Below are 20,409 nucleotides of genomic sequence, written 5' to 3'. Positions count from 1 at the left end.
AATTATGGCTCATTGGCGATCCGGCCGTACGAACGTTTAACGAAATAGCGAAGCGAAAGAAAAAACCGTTGCGTCCGCGAGCGAACAAGCGTTTTTTCATACGAATGTTAATCTTCGTTTTCAATATCGATCCGTTCGAGAGAGGTCGAGGCACATGTGCGAGCGAGCCAATTGAGGGGAATCGGAGTCTCGATTTTCCGTAAGCTTTTCTCAATCCCGACAGCCGCAAAGTATTTTCTCATCCGGATGTTCGCGGCCACTAGTGCGTTTCTGGCTGCCAATCGGCGCTAATCCGCCGCGTAACGTATTAGTTCCAGAAGCTTTTTCATACCGGAGAATTACGAGCTGTTTGGCTCGGAAATTGGCCGAGTTGAAAAGTCGATAAAACTCACCGAAGCGAATTCGGGCGCGAGGAGCCTCGATGCAAAGATATTTTCGAACACGTCCTCCCCGTGTAAGCCGAGGCGAGAGCGCACAGAGCCTCGCGCGCGCGAGAATATGCCGAGACAAATTTACGCTTGCGTACTACGATAACGATTATTATTACGAGAGTTCGGATTTCGGTCTATATATATACACACACCTCAAATCGATTGAGTTTCCATCGCGTTTCGTTGTCTGTTAACCCACAGCGAATCACGGAGCTTCGATGCCCGAGCCATACACGCGGAAAGAGCCAACGGAGGAAGCGAGAGCCGGAGAAAGAGAGCCCCGATGCACCACGCCCGTGTGCAAACTAAATGGCCAAATCTCTCTTATCCGTGAAACTGTTGCAGATGCATATGGAAACTACGATAGCGCCGCTTTTCCCTATACATACGTATACCCCGCGCGAGTATGCTCTCGGAGCTTGCAAATTCTATAGCCCAACGAGCTGCCAGTTGAGAAGAGTCATTGCGTATCGCTGAGAGAATTCGAAAAAAAAACAAACATTTTCAGAGAGAAAGAGAATGGAAGAGAGAGATTTTTATGAATATTTCTGCGGATGCTGCATAGATGTGTGCGCACAAGTGTGTCGTCGAACATATTGATTGGTCGTTTGTCCAACGTGTTGGTCGCGCTCGTATTTTCATGGTGTACGGTCCAAAAATCCTGAGACAAAATATCCTGAGGAAAAATATCCTCGTATTAAATGTTCTGGGACGAAGTATCGTCGATTTGAAAATATCTTAAAGCTTGTAAGGCTGCGAATACGTCTAGGATACTTTTATGTCTGTTAATCAAGGAAATCATTGTTATCGAGAGACGCGGTAGCGGCTCGAGGCTAAGTATTTAAAAAGAGAAGCCATAACGCGGGCCTGCTGCCGCACTCGCTTTGTATATACGCGAATATATGTCGATTTATGACGTCATATATAAAGTTTTTCAAACCGTTCTCACGGACAAACCATTGCAGTTAAAAATCGGAAAATTCGTGATGATTTTTTTTCGTCATTATCGACGAAACTATGTTGGAATCGTGTTTGAATGTTTATGTGTATTTCTGTTTGTTCGTTTGAACGTTTGTAGGGTTTGCGTGTGTCTGTGTTCCGGCTGCCCGGCACGAATAAATGAAAATAATAAAAAAACAAAAATAGTTAAAGACAATTATAGAGGATATCGTGTCTCAGGATATTTTAGCCTCGGATCTATGCTCACGTAACCATTTTTGTTACAATCCTGAAAAGGATACGACGAGAGCCATAAAAAATGAAGTGGCACATTTTTTCGTGCATCGTAAAACGAATAGCGAAGCGCAGTTTTTATAAACGGATGTAACGAATGGAGTGCGGATTAAAGCGTTTATACAGTTTGAAGGTGATGCCGAGATGAGGGAGAGTCCGGAGTCTCGGAGGAGCCAGAGGAAAGTCGATTCGCGGTCTTTCGGGGCTTACGCTCTCCGATGCCCTCGTAACTTCGAATGAGCTGTAACAGTTGAGTTTAATTAGTGGGAACGAAGCGTCGAAGATGAACGCGGAAGGAGGCGGGTACAGCCTCGAGTAACGAGAGCAGAGCACGGACGCAACGCGAGGCTCGGATTAGTCCAATTTCTAGTGCATTACACGCGTACATATATACGTATAAACAAGGCTGCCGCTGCTGCTACGTGCACGCTCAAAGAGCGCCCGGTTAACAAGCAGTTTCTACCGCGTCAGGTCGTTTCGTCCAATTTCGTCTTGAAATATATCTCTCTCGGCGTACACACATTCGCAGCAGTGATCCATTTAATATGGATTTAGAATAAATTGCCCGGTATGAATATCCCGCGGCTGCGTCGACGCGCATAATGAGAGTAATTTGAGTAAGAATCGTAAGAACAAAGCATGGAAAGCAGGGAAAATTTCGTTTCGATCGAGACATGCAGCGCATCGAGGAATTATGTAAATTAGAGTGTTTGAAAGAGAGGAAAAAATGTTGAATTCAACTGATTCCTGGTATCGAGGCTGGCGGCAAACACGCGACGAAAAATGGGATGAGAATGAAACGCGAGATTTTTATTAGACCGGCGCTCGGGGCGGCTGTGTGTTTTCAGCGTGTTGTTATAGGAAAAAGCAGGAGCTCGCGGAATAGATGAAATACTCTAATAATATCGGATAGCGAGAGAGGAAGCGAGGCTTAAAGTGCACTCGCGACGCACACGTGAAACACCGCTCGGGCCGGCAATGCACACCCGTTGGATGCATAATAGAGCCTGAACGAGGCTCTTTGGCAAGTTGCACGCTGGATATTCACCGTCACGGGGGTATCAACGTCAACGAGGCTGGAGGCTTTGTCTTTTGCCCATGGAAGCGAGGAGGAGCCTCCTCGTTGGTGCGGCTTTCTCTCTCTCTCTCTCTCTCTTTTCGGATCGAGCCAGCGCTCCTCTGCTGCGATCAGCGAGCGTTAACACGCGGAACCTTCGGCGAGATTCCATTACGATAAGAGCAGCCTCGATCCAGCCTTTAATGCTCTTGTCTCTTTAACTTTGTCATTAAAGCGCGCGCGCGTATATCGATTTATGCATAAAAATGTTGGTTATCGGTGCTCAAAGGCTCTCGGTGTTACTCGAGTCGTGCGATTCCCAGAACTTTATAAGCCACTTTTTCGATCTTTCAAATCTCTTCGTTTCTCCTTCGAATGAATAAAACAATTGAAATTCTCGATGCTCCGAGGATCTTTGCAAGTTTTTCCAAACAACGAATCACGAGACACGACGGCAGTGCCAGCAGAGCGTAGAATCCCGAGGATTCGAGTTATTTGCCCGGTTGGGAGGGGATGCTCCAAGTACGACTTTAAACATCGTAGCGAGAGTAATTTGGCTCAAGATTATCGAATGGCTTGTTGGGCTTGATAATTATCGAGTGACGATTCTCCGCACGGCTGGAGCTCTCTCTCTCTCCTCTACGTCGATGGCGCTCCGGAGCGAGGGAATAAAAGAGGCAATTCTGGACGTCATTGTCCGTAGTAAATCATCCTACGAGAAAAGTCATTCTCCCGTGCAGAGCATCGAGAGTTTCTCTTCCTCCCGGCTCACTCCTGCTTTCTCTGTCGCGATGTGTGTACCCAGAGTCAAGCGAAGCATGACTGCGACTGAGGCATTTTTCAAGTATATCCTCTCCCCGTACGCGGCTAACAACAGAGAAACAGACATTGTTCGATTCGGCCCCGCTGCCACGCGTCCCCTTCGGCCTCGTTCTCTCGGATCGAAGCAGGGGAGAGCTTGCCATTGCATAGTCGTGCAATCCTTGATACACAGGATCAACCGCGCACGGACCAACATAATTGCGAGACTGCGAACGGAAAATCCGAGTATTATAAGAAGATAGCGGTGAAGGTAGAAAAAAAATCGAGACTCTGTCCAATAATGGAGCGGAAGGGACAGGAAGAATCGAGTCGAAAGAATAAAAGATTTCGAAGAAGCGTTTATGGACCTCGCGGAGCGAATCGCCAATATTTATTCCCGAAGAAGCATCTCGCCGAGTTGTATATACGTAGTCCAGTGCGAGAGGATATTCGCCGCTCCGCTCCGCGAGTTCATCGTTTCCCTGAGTGCGCGCGTTGCAGTCTATTTCAGTGCAAATACAAATGCATAAGCATAAATGGATCCGCAAATGTACGTGCGCACGTAGAGCGGAGGGACGCGAGTAAACGCGAGGGTGAAAAAAGGGGGGCGGGGGGAGCGTGGGGTCGGGGCTTCTTTTGAGGACGCTTTTACGGTGATTACTCGACGGGGCTGCATCCGCGCATTGCATCGGAAATGATTTCGCGCCCAATTAAACCATAGGGAACTCTCGGCCTTGGTTTTTCTCTCGTTTTATCTCGGATGCTGGAGAAACCGAGAGAAAAAGATGCGCCGCGGGGTGGGGCGGAGCGGCATCAAGCTCGGCTCCATCTTCGTTTCTCCCTCCCCCTTTTTTCTCTTTCCTTCTCGTTTATTCTCCGAGTTCTCTCCCTCAACGTTTCTCTCACCTGCCGCGGTTCTTTCGCAGCACTTATACTCTCGACTCGCCCCCGCGTCCCGCTGCACAACGCAGCGGGAGCTTTCCACCAGCCCGCCCCACTTTGCTGGCTATTCTCTCGCACGGAGCCAGCACGAAGGCGCACATTGAAGCGGAGCTTTCTCTCCTCGTCGCTCCTCCTCGTTGCGGGATTCTCAAACAACCCTTCACAGATTTCGAGCGGGTGTATTAACACGGGGATGTGTGCGCTCGCTGTTTTAATACGCAGAATGTATTGGGGTACAGACAGAACAAAATCTTTTCATCCGTTAACTCCCCCTCTGGAGCGGGGGAGAACGAAAGAGAGAAAAGAAAAAGAGAAACGTGCGGTTGGATGCTGGGACAGGGAGCCACGACGATGACGAGTGTACGGGCGCTCTGAAAAACGAGACTCCGAGCACGTTCTCGCGACCCTCGCTTATTGCTCGGGGACTCGTCGCCTCTCAGACTCGATCCAAAGTCGGCGAGGAAGATTTAAATATCGATGCGAATGGACTCGCGTCGAAAAGTTCACCGACGCATTGATCGGAGCTTCATATCGAAATTTTGCGGAATATCGTGTTTCATTGTTAGAATTGGAATAACGCGCATTCGGATTTGACAATCGCGCGATGCTCTCCGAGCCGAGCGAACTTTCGCGGGGAGCAGCAGCACTGTGTGAAAAAAAAAACCAAGTTTCCTCGTTACCGCGCGCGGTAAACTTAAAACCACGAGCCGCGAGTTTTCCAGCTTGAGTTTCCTCCAGCCAGAAAACCCGGAGCGCGCTCGCTCGCTCGCTCGCTCTTCTCTCCTTTTCCTCCGGCCTCTCCCCGAGCTACGTGATCTTCGAGGGCCAAGAGCGAGTGGCGCGAGGGAGAAAGTGCACCGGGGGATGAAAAAAGGGGGAAAAAAGGCAGAAGAGTGCCCGGAGAGCTCAGCGACCCGGAGTCTCAACCTGTTAATTATCGACTCGTTTCATACAAGGGCGAGGTTCGTTCGCTGGATATCTCTCTTTCACTTTTTCTACTCTCCTCCTCTTCCACCGCGAGCCTAATCACCCTCTTTTTTGTCGTAGCATTCTTCCGGGAATTCAACCCTCTCTCCTTTCGCTCCTTCTTTCTTCCTCCTCGGGCCTCTCTTTCTCTCTTTTTGTCCCTCTCGTAAGCCTCACTCTTGTTTTCAACACGTTTCTCCTCCCTGCTTTAGCATCCGCGCCGTCTCTTCATCCCACCCGCTCCCTCTCGAGCACACTATTCTCGTCAGAGTCAGCAAAACCGAGGACAAGACTTTTTTCACTCGCTTCTATCTCTGTCTTCGTCGGCCGACATATTTCCCAGACATTCTCCAGAACCTCGTTGCTCGCGTTCTCGCTCTGTCTTGCAGCCCCGGAGGAGCAATACAATGCCACGTTACAATGGGATTAACCCCCCGCGTTCGATAAGATAACCGATTCCGCGACAAAAACGTGGGATGAGGAGAGGGACAATGGATGGCGTTCCCCAGTCCTGGAAATTCCAACGTTTCCTTGGCAAACGTCGTTTTTCCCTGCGAGCTCCGTTCCGAGCAACGATTCTTGAGGTTTCGATCGAGCGTGAAGTTCCTCGTGGAAGCCGGTGCGACTTCCAGGACCGCGGGTGAGTCGGAGGAGGGGACTGAAAATTCCATGGGGGGAGAAACCGGAGACAACGAGTTGCGAAGTTAAAGAAGCAGCAGAGGACCCGCGACGCAGCGATGCCCTGGAGAACTCGCTAATTGAGTCCGGAGTTGGCAGTGCCGTCGCGGCATCGAGCTCCGAAGAGTTTTCCTCAAATCTATACTCCCAAAGTTCATAGTTTGCGTCGCCAACTTTGAAACATTATTTGTCACGGGAGATCGCTCTCGTTGAGAAGGCGGATTGACGGAGCGCGCGAATCGAGCCGGGGAAAATGCGAGCCTCGCGGAAACGAGCCGCGGCCTGGGCATGGAAAAACCTTTTTTCACTTATTCCCGCGTCCGACGATCGACGGAGGCAAAAATATTCGCGTGAAACAACGTCCCCGCGAACCCCACGGGCTCGCCAATTTGCCAATTGTTTCATCGCTTTTCCACCCCCTTTTCGAGAGAGCGTCGTGCCACCTCTCGGCCCAATTATGTACACTCCTCCCGCGGCTTTAACACCCGGAACGTTACCACCGTGTGCGCTGACCAAACTTTTGCCCTCCGCTCTTCTCTCCATTTTTCTCTTTCCCCTCGTTCCCTCAATTCCGCTTGAATACCCGGCCTGGATTCTCGCAATAGAGAAACTGCGGGAGGGAAAACGAGCGTGACAACGGAGAGATAAGCCGGCGAGCTTTGCGGCCTTATCACCAATGGATTCGACAAGAATGCGAGCCCCGACTCATCCGACCGTGTATTACTACCATTTGCCCCAAAATGTTGTTCCTTTTGCCCCAAATTATTCAACTTTTCAGTGTGAACGTTTCGCCGCAGTGTGAACCTTGCAAAACTTTTCGAAAATTCACGACTTTCAGAAGCTGGACTGTTTATTTAAAATTTGACAGTACAACGAACTCTTGGCGCAGGCGAACGACGAAATTGGACGTCGTACGGAGGGCAGTTTCCATTCGAAAGGTTCGAACGTCGTTTCGCGCCTCGTCGCGATACTTTCTCTCGAGCGGAGAGTGATCAGTATCGGACGCGGGAGCGGCTGGAGCTCGAACGAGCTCGCGAGTCCATCCGACGTTTCTCAGTGTTTCGAAATTCGTCTACTTCGTCAATTACCGCGATGCCGGTAATTGGACGAGCTGCGTGGTTATCGAGATAATGCAGGCTCCGCTCGCGGAATGCAGTGAAAGATGACGAGAGTGATAGGGATAAACGCGTGCACGAACGCGAAGGGATGCAAACGTTTTTGGCAAAGACGAGAGTTCATTAAAAGCTGAACGTGACCGAGCGCACTCGTTGAGTCATTAGCATTTCATGCGCGGATCCGCGACGAGGTCAAAAGTCTCGCAACATGGGACATTGCACCGCGCACGCGCGCGCGCTTTATATTTACGTTCGTGAATTTTCTCGTCTTTTTCCTCCCCTCCGCACCCCCCCGTTGAGGCTTTCGCGAATTTCAATTTTTCTCGTCCTTTTTTACTGGCTACTTATTACTCCACTTTCGCCGACGTTGAAAATCCCGCGCACGCGTGCGCGCGAGATTTTCCTGTTTTCAAACCGTTTAATTATGTTTTAAATCGCCAGATTTGTACGACACGCGCAATTAGTGGGTTCGTCGGCACGTATTTGTGCGCACGTGCGTTATTATTTGTAGGGGTGGAAAATGCGGTTGATGGTTGTCGTCGTCGCCGGGAGAGGGAGCAGCCGCGACCGCTGCGCTCTCGACCGATTCCCCGTCGTCGTCGTCGTTAAGGCACGAATTTTTTCATTCCATATTTTCCTTTCTTTCCTTCATTTTTTCGTATTTTCTTTCAACTCTACGTGTACCAGGGTTAATTAAGGTTTTTCACGAGAACCTCAGGGAGAAAAACGTCCCGAAGGAAAGAAATAAAAAAAAAACACCCACACACACACACAGTGGGGCGGCTCGGCGTCGCTCCCCGGGGCGCCGAGAGCGCCACGCATTTTCTGAGCTTTTCCTCGTAATTATTAACTACGCCAATTATAAATAGCTATACGCGAATGAAAAATAAAAGAGAAACGAGAAAAAAGGAGCGATGAAAATAATGGTTGCGTTGTTGGCTATTTCCTAAGGGCTTCTGCGAAGAAAATTTCTGACCTTTTCCCATCACGATTAATAAGCGATGCGATTCTTATTTCATCGATTTACTTCAAGAATCGTTATACGAATGTTTCGTCTTTTTTCTTCCTTCAAAACTCGCTGCTCGCCAGCGTTTCTCTCAACATTCACTTTCCTCGATGGGGACAAATCACAATGGGGAAATGAACCCGGGATCGGCGAAATCGTCTGACGAACTTTTTCATAAAGTTGAGATTCGTAATCGTAGGCGAACGACGATGGAAAAGCTTCGCAGGAGCGCCAGGGAGAGAATCCAGTGACTTTGCCCCCCGCCCCTTCGCTTCGATCGCGAGAGCTCGTTATTCCGTTTTTCAATTCTTTTTGTCCTCCCTGTAGGTGTTTTTTTTTGTTCCTGGATCGAGAGTACTCGAAATTTCCATCTCAAAGGATTGTAGAAACCTTCGTCAGAGAGTCGAGTGCACCGTGGAGCGATATCGTCGTCGCACAAGGGACGACGCGGGAGCGAGAGGTCGATGCGCCCGCGATTGTGTTTATTCCGTTTGTGCATTCAAAGGATATAGAAAAAGCTTGATGAAAAAGAAATAGTGTTGCGGAGCAAGGGAAAGGGAAATGGCGATGGGCAGAGGCAAGTTGGTATCGACGGTTGGTCCCGTCATACACAAAAAGTGTATGACGGGACAGGGAATCTCGTTAAAAAATGTTCCTCCGTAAACGAAGAAAAGTCGCATTTGTCGCCACATGAAAAATTATCTCGTTAGAGAAAGACAAAATCCGCGAGGGTCAAATGCATTCGTTCAACGACAGCGGGAGATTAAGAGAGAGAGATCTTAACAGCTTCCCTCTTCTTTTATTCGTAAATACATGAACGAGGGCTGAAACGATGATGCAGCGTGGGCCAGGATCAAAAGATTTAACTCGACGGGGTTGAAACGTCGCCGAGGACTTTCCAAATAATATATTTATCCTGGCGTCGAGTTTTCTCACTCCGATTCCCATTCCCCCAAAAGCTTTTCTTCCCCCTCAAGTACTTTTATGGCCTCGAGTATGTTTCGCAGAGCTAAGACGTTTATGGGAGTGCGCTCGTATGCGCGGTTTGAGGAGGAGGAGTAAACGCGTGGTCGCTCGGCTCCCAGGGAATTGGCCGGCGAAGCTTGTGCGAGAAGGAAGCCGGAGAAACTGAGCAAGTGCGAGATCGGTGGTGCACGTGGGAAAAACGGCTTTCGCCCGCTCATCGAGCATTTCGAGTACGTGTGTGTACAGCATTAGAGAATTTTCCTCGGTCCGGTCGGGTCAGGTGTCGGAGCCTGTTCCCTCGAACGGTCCGAGGGGTTCCTTAAGCTCGCTGTTTTCCTCTCGCTCTCGGTCCTCCGCACACTCGCGTTTACAACTTTCTTTAGCGTTCCGGGGTTCGAGGGAATGTTTCCCAAGTCACGCATCGTTCGAACGAGCGCGCTATCGCAGTATTCTTCGTCGTTGCGGCCTCATTTTTATCGGGACTCCCAGGAGGACGCTCCCGGATTCCTCGAGCCCGTATATAACACACCGTCGGCTTTTATGTATTTATCTTAACGCGCAGCGCGTATACAGTTGCGCTCGAGGTTTACCGCTCGAAAGCAATACGGCACTTTCGAGGGGCACGATAAGAACGAAAATCCCTGCGAGACTCGACGCCCTGATCGAACTTGCAGCGACGAACTCGAGCTCGGCTCGACCGGAAGGAGGACGCGGAAGAATCGATCGCGTTTAAAAATAAGGCTCGTCGATCACGCCTCATCCGCGACTATTATCCGCGGCTCGAGAGAGCCCGCTCGCGATCGACGACCCCGGAAGCCTCGCAGGAGAATACGGCGCTGCCGGGAATGTGACGGAGAAAACCGAGATAAGCTCGCAGCAGGATCGGAGAGAGAGATCATCCTCCGGAGCCGATAAAGCACTCAATCGTTTTTCGGATAATGATCGGAGCAGTTACGGGATGAGGGAATAAGCGTTGGTCGAGAGACGCGTCCCTACAACCGCGGGGATTTATGGAGCTGGCCAGGAACACGTATATCGGGGAGGATGGATGTGCCATCTATCGCCTGGACACAATATCCCTGTTAAATATGTGGAGCACACAGAGAGGCCAGCAGCGATAATCTCGAAATCAATAATGTGGCATAAAGAGAGAAAGAGACGGAGCGAGGGCGAAGGACGGCGAGCGACCAGGAGTTAGCAGCACACGACAGATTTCTGGCGGCGAGAGGGTTTGTGACGCAGACGCGCGCAGCCCCGGGTCGCCCTAATTTGGAATAGCCGCGTATGTTCCTCTGGCTCTCGCGCTCATTGCCATGCGAGGCGAGAGGGAGGGAGAGAGAGAGAGAGAGAGAGCTTCCCAACCCCGTGCACCCTCGATGTGCCCTCTTTTCATCCTGACATTTTCCCTCTCGCCTTCCCCGGCCCGCTTGCATTAATGCATGAGGTCCCTTTTGCGGGGTTTTGTGTTTAACGAAGCGCGTTAACAATCTGCACACGGATGCCGGAGCGCGGGCGAGCGGCGCTCCGGCCGAAATGCGTCGCAAACTTTTTCACCGACGCGAATATCATTTGTTTTTATACATTTTCGGGATCATCGTTGACGCGGCGATCGAGCGGTGGCTCGAAAGATGGCAGGGAACAAAGCTCTTTCTCTCATCCTCGCGTCCCTGGACAATCCAGTCGGGATGAGTTTTCCCAACGGGAAAACCAACGGTTAAGTGGACAGAGCGCGATTGGAATCGAGGGAGCGGAAGCGCGGGGCTGCAAAAGGTAAGAAAGTACGTGAAAACGGGAGGTGCGAAGGTCGTGGCCTCCGGGGCGAGGGAAATCCGCAGAAAAAGCGACGAGTTTAGCAGACCGGAGAGAAAAAGGAAGCGCGCGCGAGCCGGAGGGGCAAGAAAAATGGAGAAATGAAGCAGAAAGCAGGGAGATAAAAAACGGCTGTGAGAGCAGAGTGAGTCGAGGAGCGTCGAAGCGTGCACGGATTGTATCGAGGATAAATCGATAGGTGTACGCGTACGTTCGTGCGAATGTTTGCGAGCGTGTGTGCACCCTTTCTCTCTCCGTTCCTCCGGGAGGTAAATAAATAACGGCAAAGAGCAGTCGAGCCAAGAGTCGAAGATGGAAAAAGCCACGCGCCCGGTGAGGGAGCGCCGAGCGCGAAAAAAGCGTTGGAGCGCCGAGCGCGAAATAAAGGGAGCAAAGGAACGATTCGAGGGACGGAAAAGAGAGAGAGAGAGAGAGGAAGGAAAACCGTTGAGTTACGGAATGAGAAAAGGGTGAGTGGCTAAAGGGTTATAGCGCTGGATATATCATGCCGTCGGTACACACACACACACACACACACACGCACACACACATACGCGCGCGCGCGTTAACACGAAGGGAGAAAACGTTCGCGCGATCGTAAAAGAGAATCAATTCGATTGGCTGGAGCGGCTACTGCTTCTCGTAAACTCCCTCGCCCAAGGACTTTTCCTTTTTCATCTTCTTCCCCATTCTTCATTCGCTTACAACTTGCTCCTTTTGGATCGCACGCCTCGGCAAGCAGTCTATTTTCCAGTGTTTTTAGGCCGGCAGTTTTCCTCGATGCCGCATCAACTCGCTGAGCCATCGGCGAGCGGGCTCCGCTCCCGTTCTTCCAGTCCGGATTTCAGCAATTCCAACTTTCATCCCCGCTGAAAAATCCCTTTTTCATTCGACTCCTTCCCTGGCCCCTCTCCCGACAAAAGTCCGCGGAGATTCTCCGTCTCCGGGTGGTTCGCCTTTCCGCGCAACAAGTGAGCGTCCTCGCCACCGCCGCCGCACCACTCTCAACTCGCTTTTCATCCCGCTGTTCCCTCCCCTCGCCCCGGCCAAGTTCGCCGCCCTCGCTCCCCGCATCCCTTTTAGCATCTTTAAGAAACTACCGCGCGCACAGCCCTCCGCCGAGTCGCGTACATTCGCCAGGAACATCCACGTGCACCGAAGCACACCGAGCTTCTTCACCCACTTTTACTCCGCCGAATGTGCTCGCCGGCTCTGAAAGCGAGTTACGAGCCGGCGCTGCTGCAACTTTCAACAACTCCATTTCTCTCTCTCTCTCTCTCTCTCTCCCTCGCACCCTCGTTTTGTCTTGATCTCAAACTCAACTTGGGTGTAAATATACGTTTCCGGGAGTACGTTCAACTCGCACGCGGTTATTTATTTTCTCACATCGTTTTGCCCCCTCGAAACGGTCCCGGCGTTGCTCTCGCAGCGCGGCTAATGAAATGGGCGAGTTTGCGGAGAGCCTGCAGTTCTATGGGGAGCGAGGAATCTTACGGGGGGAGGAGGAGAACAAATGGAGTGTGAAATATCTATCTCGTTAGGAAGGAAAGAGAAGTTTGTTGCGTTTATATACAGAGGCACGCTGGGGGACGAGTACGATGGATTTTTCCAGTTGTCCCATTGGACTCGAGCTCCGGAGTATGTACGTGATTGGAGTTGAGGCTTGTACGAGAGGTAAATAAACGCTCCATTTCGCTGAGGAGTTTGACTGCTAAGCTCGACGGAGATCGAGGCGAGAGGAGAGTCGCGAAGTGTTGAAGTTATGGGAGCTTTTTTTCGCCGTCACTTTTCAAGCCCAGAAGCAGCGCTCGCCGATTTTGCAGGCTTTTTGTGTGAGTTACGGAGCGGGTGCGGAGGTGCGAGAAGGAAAGAAAATAAAAGAAGAAAAAGAGGTAAGAAAAGAGTCGGAAATAAAACGGGAAAAGATTGCCCAGATGGTTTCAGTGTAAGCAAACGGAGTTTGTAGCTAAACTTGGGTAAATGGCACGCGCGCGCTCGCCAGCGGCTCCCGTACCCACGGAGCCCCCGTCCTCGGTAAGCAGCTGCTCGAGGAAACGATAAAAGGGGAGAAAAGCACGAGCAAATAGCCAAGGAAAATACTTGATGATCCACCAGTGGACCGAGCGAGCGAACTCGCGGCTGCTTTTCTCTTCCTCCAGCCTCCAGCCACTTTCCTTCTTTTCTCATTCACTCGAGGAAACTCCGCAGTCTCTTATTCCTCGGTTCCATACAACCAATTTATTATCTGTATATAAACGGGCCCGGAGTTGCGAGAGTCGAATGAATTCGTAGGATAAATCGAGAGCATAATTCCTCCATGAAGCACAATCTGTCAAATATCTTTTTCGTAAAGTGCGTCGATCAACGGATCATCGATAAATAATACACGCTCCCGGCGAATCGTAGCGCGACCAGCCCAATGACCTCCACCCTTTTAATCAATATTTTTATATATACAGCCGCAGCACGAGCCATCTCAATGCACAATATAACTCGTCAATGGACTCACCGTGAACGAGGATGAGGACGCCGAAGAGGAGGACGGCTCTGAGGAGCAGCGAACTGGCCGCCATCCTGGCCTACTGGACCGTTACGTCGATTCAGCTTCCTCCTGAAACAATACAAGCGTAGCCAATCAATCAAACCGTACACATACCCATCGATCCTACGAGCTGGTTAACAGGGACGAGAGATCATACACCGGTGTGGCGAGGCATCCTGCAGAAGCCAGAAACCACCAGGGAAACCTGCAGACTACGAGGGAGGGACGAGGGAAGAGAGCGAACCGTGCTCTCCTTATCCTGGCTCGAGTGCGCCTCGGACATTTGGCAGAATGCCCGCGGTACGCGGAGCCTCGAACAGTGCCGATGCTCGTCTCACCAGGCCTCCTCGCGACTCTTACAAACCGCCACCGACTACATTTCTCCTTCAGTTTTCGCTCTTCCGCTCGCCTCCCAAGTCCCTTCGCGTCCCTCTCCGTGCTCGCGGGCGCGTATCGATGATACCTTTTTATGCTCCGGCTCGCTCTCCCTCGCGGCATGCCCCGCGTGCTCGTCTCTCTACTTTAGTGGAAATTCGCTCGCTCGATCAAAGTCTGCGGCGGAGCATCCGCCGTAGAAACGTAGTGGAACGCACATCGCGCAACGAGTTCCCCGAATTTATCGCTCTCCGGAAAGGCTTTCGCGCAGACGCGCTGCTCTACCGCGAGCTTCGCCAAAGCTCGCTCCAATAATTGGCAGTGTCAACCCCGAGCCGACTGTTTCGTAGAAACGTAAACTGCAATTAGCTCCCTCGAAGTCAACCTCCCGCACGAATTATTGATTTTTACTCCCTCGAATCATAAGCGACGTTGAGCAATTAGAACGGATTAAAAACTCGCCGAATATCCGCTTATGCCCGAGCCAATATTTGGCCTGACCGCCGATATGGTTAAACACCAACGCTCGATGCCTCGATGAGTTACTAATTAGCATACACGCCATAGCATATATTAGAATGCCTGCATGTCATTTTCGGCTCCCGTCGGTATCCGGGAATGATTTTTTAAAACCATTGACCTGTACTACATTTGTCTTTAGAAAAAAGTTATTATACTTCATCGAGCTAAAATTCAAACATTACAATTTATTACTTGAAGCTGAGAATAATGAATCGTGAAAATCGTCAGTAGTAGGTCTGTTTGTAAATAAAACTATATTTACCGTTTATGTCTCGTAGAAAAGTTAAAAACATATTTTTAACCCTCTCAGACCGAGACCTATTTCGCGTTGACGGAAAATGATTCCCTTCATAATTTTCTCTCAAAATACTTTCTAGTTTCCGAATCCATTGTGACATTTCGGTTTTCAATCAGGAAAAATTACGAATGAATCTAGCACCGAATACCTTAAATACATCATATTAGCTTCCCTTTGAAAGGAAATAACGTTTGGAGTACGAAAAAAAAATGTATACCCACTTTTCTTTTGCGATAACTAAAGCACCTTTTCACACAACGCCAACTCAACATGAAACGCCGACTTCATATTGATATTTCGATAAGTTAAAGCAGTTTATCTCTTGGTTTAGGAGTATCTAAGATGCAATCTAACCTTGCTTGATGGAAATAGGCAGTTAGAACCCCGACCTTACTGACCGATGCAGTTTTATTGGGTCTGGAAGCGCGTGTTGCGTAGAAGCAACATACGGTCCGAGAGGGTTAATGCCGAAATCTGGATATTAACAATTATTGAAACCAAAGTTTTTTTGCTGAAAATTATTCAGTATACGATTCGGAAACTGTCGGGAATCTGGCGGGAATACTCTTTAGTGAACAGGATTTTGTACCAAATATTATATCGGTCGGAACAATCCTTTTAATTAAATACAATTTGTGTGTGTTCCAAAAAGGTTAATAGTTTTGTCGTGACGAAATCCGAGCACTTTAAATTGTAAATCAATGTTTTCTTATTTAAAACTAAACTGGGAACGATTCAGAAAGTATGAGAAATCGAACGAGGATTCCCTTCTTGCTGGCTGGGGACTCCCCAATAAATCCCAATCGGGATTTGACTCGGAGTTGGGATACCCTGAAAAATTTTGGCACGGGAAGCCTTCCGCGAAATTAAACTTGCTCGTTTAACGCTCTCGAGAATCAACGAAAGCTTCCGCGATGGAGGGATTTTTTCTTGGGGAAACGATCTTGTTTGAAGAAAATATAAAGTGCCCCGCAGATCCCAGGACCCCGACACAAAGTCCAGCGCAGAAAGCGCCCGTTTTGATGAAAATTTGCGAGTCGATTATGCCGGGAAGATGTACGAACGCGGCTTTTGTTTGATCGTTGGAACAAATTTTCCGTGTGACTTGTGTCGGAAAATGGAGCGGCTCGCTTTGTCCTCGATCTCTTTTGTACGCACCCCTTTGACCGCGCAATATAATATGCCGCGGCAAATACAGCACACAGGGCTAAACGCGAGTTCTCCTTTCAGCGCCCTCTCCCACCCGGACAACCGAACTCTCTCTCGCTCCCTTCGGATTACTAGGAAAGAGTGAAAAAAATCAATTAGACAAATTTTCCGAGCGGATTGCCTTCGACGCGCGCTCACACGGGTCCGGCGGTTCGATTCCACCAGCAGCTTTTGTCCCGGTCGCGAACAAATTACGGTGTTATTTTGTTCGAACTTTAATCAAAGTTGGAATGATTGGAGCGACATTTCTCCGGAGGATTTCGCCGTGTGAAATAGCTCTGGTTGCCTCTGCAGCCGGAGCGGCCCGGATCGATCGGTTATTTCGTCGAGCGAGAGTCGCATTTTGCATTTGATCGCGTTCACCGGGTCAATTTTCCCCGATTCCGGGAAAATTGTTCCCCGTTCCTCGGCTTCCATTTTCACTGGAGTTTTCTCCCCGCTAACTAGCCGGTGCGGTGCTATTGAAAAGAAATTTGAAACTAACTGGCGAAGTAAGGAAGCGAAAGCCGCGCGGGGGTGCGTCGTCCAACGGTCTGGCCCGGGCGTCGTCATCGTTTTCTATCCCTTATTTTGGCGGAGACTCAAAGAACCTCCGCGAGGAATCTGGAGCGTGAAACCGCTTGATTCGCTCCGGAGCTTCCCAGTCACGTATGTTCAATTACTTTTTTCGCATAATCTCGTGCGCGGGGGAATCTCGCAGAAGGATGATGAATGCCGAGCATACGCGAAAATCCTCGTGACGAATGTCACTCGCTGGATTCGATCGGCAATTAACCGCCGCCGACGACTTTTTCGAATCGAGACAATCCTTATCGACGGCACTTGCGAGCTGACTATGCGAGGCGTCGAAGGAAATTGACTCCGAAGAGGAGCAGCCCGTTAAAGAAACTCCCGCGTCTCGAGCGAGTGGCAAAGTGAATTTTTCTCGGTGACACGAGCTCGCAGGCTCCGCGCGGCGCCGCGTCGGGGCCAAAGCTGATATGAAAATATATCGAATATTCACGGTTAATGGGTTTTGGGAGGTGAGCGCGGGTTGCTATAGTTATCGATTTGCCGGAGGGGAGAATGGATTTAAGGGAGTGAGAGGGAGCTTTCGAGCCGGGAGTTGGTTCGATCGCCGCAGGCTGGTGCACCGACGGCTCGAGTTCATCCTCCACGATCGGCGAAGTGATGTTCGAGCTCGGAGACTCCTGGGGGAGGGAGGCGAGGGACGAAGAGGGATGCTGACGATTCCCAAGGCCGGAGCCTCAAAAATTTGAGTTTTTCGGGCGACCTGTATTGACGAGAAGCCTCCATAAGCACAGATACGAATAAATATGTGGACAAAGATGGGAAAAGTGATTGCAGGCTGCTCGCTGAGTGAGCGTCGAACAACTGAGAGCTATTTCTGGGCCAGACGATCGTTTTAGCTGAGTGCTTTGTAATGAAGCGAGCCCGGCGTGTTCCTCCGGCGTACACACGTACCAAAGGACCTTTCCACGTAAATGTATAGACTCTGGTGCGCGATGGGCACATGAATTAGTGTGAGTGTGTGCGGGCGTGTATGCGCGCATCGGTTTTTCAACTGGGCGAAAGAGAGATGGATATTGAGAGTACTTGCTCCTCGTCTCCGCGCGCCCCCCGCTCGTTTCCCTCCTGCAGAGCCTCCCGCGACGAGACTATCGCGAAAGGGGTGGCAGAAGGGGGTAGTATAATCGTAGGATCGATCCGAGCTGCTCGCATGGCGGCGGAGGGGCTCACCGACTGCGGAATCTGCACCCGATGCACCACAATCTCCAGCATCCTCTCTCGCTCGCTCTCCATCCCGATCCGCATCGTCGTCGTTTCAATCGCTTTTACGAAAAAGCTTAAATTCGAAAAATATTTCGCTCCGGCTTCGAGTTTCGTAGGGCGTGCTGCGGGGCGCGCGGTCGAGAGCGTATGCGTTTGACAGGTCCGCGAGGGGCTGAGGACGAAGACGATGAAAATGTGGGCCAAACTGATGCCGCGAAGCCGCGGGAACTCGCGAGCCAACATTTGCGCAGGCCCTCGCGATGAATATTCAATCGGTGGATTTTTCGCTTTACGCGCCTTTTCCCGGAAAACTTAACGGCGCGAGGCTCGCGCGCCGACGGGCTCGATTTATCCGGAGCTCTCTTTCTTCCCCGTCATTATTTTTTATTCGAAAAAAACGTAACGCGAGAAAGCGAGCCTGAAGGGGGAAGATAGAACCCGTTGTGGCCCCGGAGCCATTTCGATTGATCATTTTTCCAGACAGTTGACAAGCCGCGCTCGCGCCGAGCAACTTCCAACCATGGGAAAGAGGCTCCGGGATCAGCTGAAAGACTCCAAACACACGCCGATCCGATGCTCGCACGCTCCCGGCTGTGCAGCGACGTTCCGAAGAAAGATAAAAATAAAGAGGAAAGAAGCACGAGAGAGAAAAAGGAGAAAAAGCTAGGGTGGAAGCCAGAACAGAATATCGGATAGTCAGAGACTCGCGAAGGGAGGAGAAAATGTATAGAAACGTTTTCAGGTAAAACGACGAGTCCAGGAGAGAGAACGACGACGCCTCAACCGCACTCGAGGAACGCGAGAGGGAGAGTGAATGAGAAAAAGAGAGGGCGAGAGGAAGGGGTGCCGCGCGACCGTCGAAGCCACCCCAGAGAAAGTCCCATCTGCCTCATCAATCATTCTTCCTCCAACTTCTCCCTCTCTCGCACTTTTCCCCGGGCTTTTTTTCTCTCGAACAAGATTAAAATGCCGATATTGATAGATCGATCGATATTTATCGGGGGGGGGGGGGGGGGGGGAACATGCACCCTCGCAACGGCAATTTCTATCTGACCGTATCGAACGAGATTCTTGCCAATATTCATTCTTCGCTCAACGATGAATGATAATGTTGCTTCTTCCGCGCGGTGGCGGGATATCGATTCTCCTTCATCGTCGAATCTGAAATTTCCGCTGGTTGAACCGCGGGTCAGCGTGAAACGCTGGCCATTGAATTTCGTTAATTCAGCAGAAAAAACAAACAGGGAGGGAGGGAGAAATTAAAAAATGCTGAAACAGCCGAGCAGGAGTCTCGAGTCTGAAATCTCAAGGGAGCGTGCTCCGTCGGAGAGGTTTGTGCTGCACCGGCACATTTTTTTATCGCGCCACGGAGATTTTCGCTCGGTAATCAAAGCCCGCGAGACTTCTCGAGCTACGAAGGAGGAGCGAGGGGAAGATGAAAAAGTTTCGAATGCTTACACACTGTTTATCGGAGAGAATGCGAAGAAGCGACGTGTCGAAAACTGGTGCGTCAGGCTCGCCGCCGGCTTCGAGAACAGAGTTGAAGATTCGAAAGTGAAAAAATGTCCGGAGTGCCGGGCGCTCCGGGGGGAAGGGAAATATAAAAATGCGCGGCTCTTCACTCGCTTTCGATCCCGGCTAAAGAGCCAAACCCTCGCCAGCTCCCCGCTCCTCCCGCACGAGCGGGAGCGATCCTCTCGTTCCGCCTCGTCTGCCACCAGGCCCCTTATATTTTTTTAAACACCCTCTTCGTCCTGCCCCGCGCTCGCCTAACTTTCTCTTTAGCGGTTCTATTCAGGCGTGCGCGCGCGGGCGCTTTCTCTCCTTTTTCGCACGCGGTCCTCGTCCTCCCGGCTGTTTTCTACGCTTTTGCCTCCTCGTCGCGTTTTCACTAGAGGTTTTCCGGAGCTCTCGGAGAACGAGGGCTTCTCCCGCCCCGTGTGTTCCGCCGCAGTCTCACTCGGCCTATTCAGGGAGCGAGAAAACTCGAAGTGCGCTGAGCGAGTGGAATCCTCAACACTTTTATATCCGGAGAGCTTACCGGCGACTGAAAAGAGGGCGATCGCCCCCCCTGCGGAGCTCAGCCATCGCCACTTTCGAAATTAGTGCACGTCTGTCTTGCCTCGAGGAGCTTGAGCGAGCGCAGGGAAATCTGAGAGCAGGAACCTTGAAAGCGGACGTTGCATGGACGACACGCGTTTCCGGGCGATCCGGAAAAGCGGCGAGCTCTTTCCGATGAATACGCTCCGACGATCGCACCGGCGAAAGGGGAAATTGCCATGATTTTTCGTCAGCGAAGCGTATCGATGAGGCGGTGGAAAAATCCTCTCCGAAATCGATGCCAGATTCCCCGGTGCCCGGAGCCGGAGCCCCTTTCGGGATCGCACGCAGGCTGCCCTCGTTGAAACGGATATTATTTTGTGGCTCGCCACGATCAAACGACCCGGAAAAGCAGGGCGTTCGATATTCGATATTCGAGAACGCGCGTGTTTGTATCCGAAAAGCTTTGTCACCTCCGAACGCGAGCGGGGGCTGAGAAGGTGAAAAATAATAGAAAAAATCGGAGCCCGAAAGCGGAGATCGATCCGAGGAAACGGCAGATCCGGCTCACGGCGCTCATCACCGGGATTTTGAGCTCGAACCCCCTCCCTGCGAGACTTTTGGAAATGCACTTGCCACCGAGAAG

The 20,409-nt window shown here is 50.8% G+C and overlaps 1 protein-coding gene across 6 annotated transcripts in view; it reads right to left on the bottom strand.

The window, feature by feature from the left end:
- Nucleotides 1–20,409, bottom strand: part of LOC122414553 (Down syndrome cell adhesion molecule-like protein Dscam2) — a 115,027-nt gene that overhangs the window by 77,071 nt on the left and 17,547 nt on the right. For all 6 annotated transcript variants that reach the window (XM_043425932.1, XM_043425930.1, XM_043425931.1 and 3 more), the window contains exon 2: nt 13,514–13,615. In XM_043425932.1, coding sequence (XP_043281867.1) covers nt 13,514–13,577 — 64 coding nt within the window. In that variant the 5' untranslated portion in view covers nt 13,578–13,615. The remainder of the gene's footprint in view (nt 1–13,513; nt 13,616–20,409) is intronic.

The sequence above is a fragment of the Venturia canescens genome, chromosome 8, assembly GCF_019457755.1.
Source record: "Venturia canescens isolate UGA chromosome 8, ASM1945775v1, whole genome shotgun sequence".
In the NCBI taxonomy this organism is placed as follows: Eukaryota; Metazoa; Arthropoda; class Insecta; order Hymenoptera; family Ichneumonidae; genus Venturia; species Venturia canescens.
The sequence above is the reverse complement of the archived record's forward strand: the minus strand, read 5'-3'. Positions and strand labels throughout refer to the sequence as shown.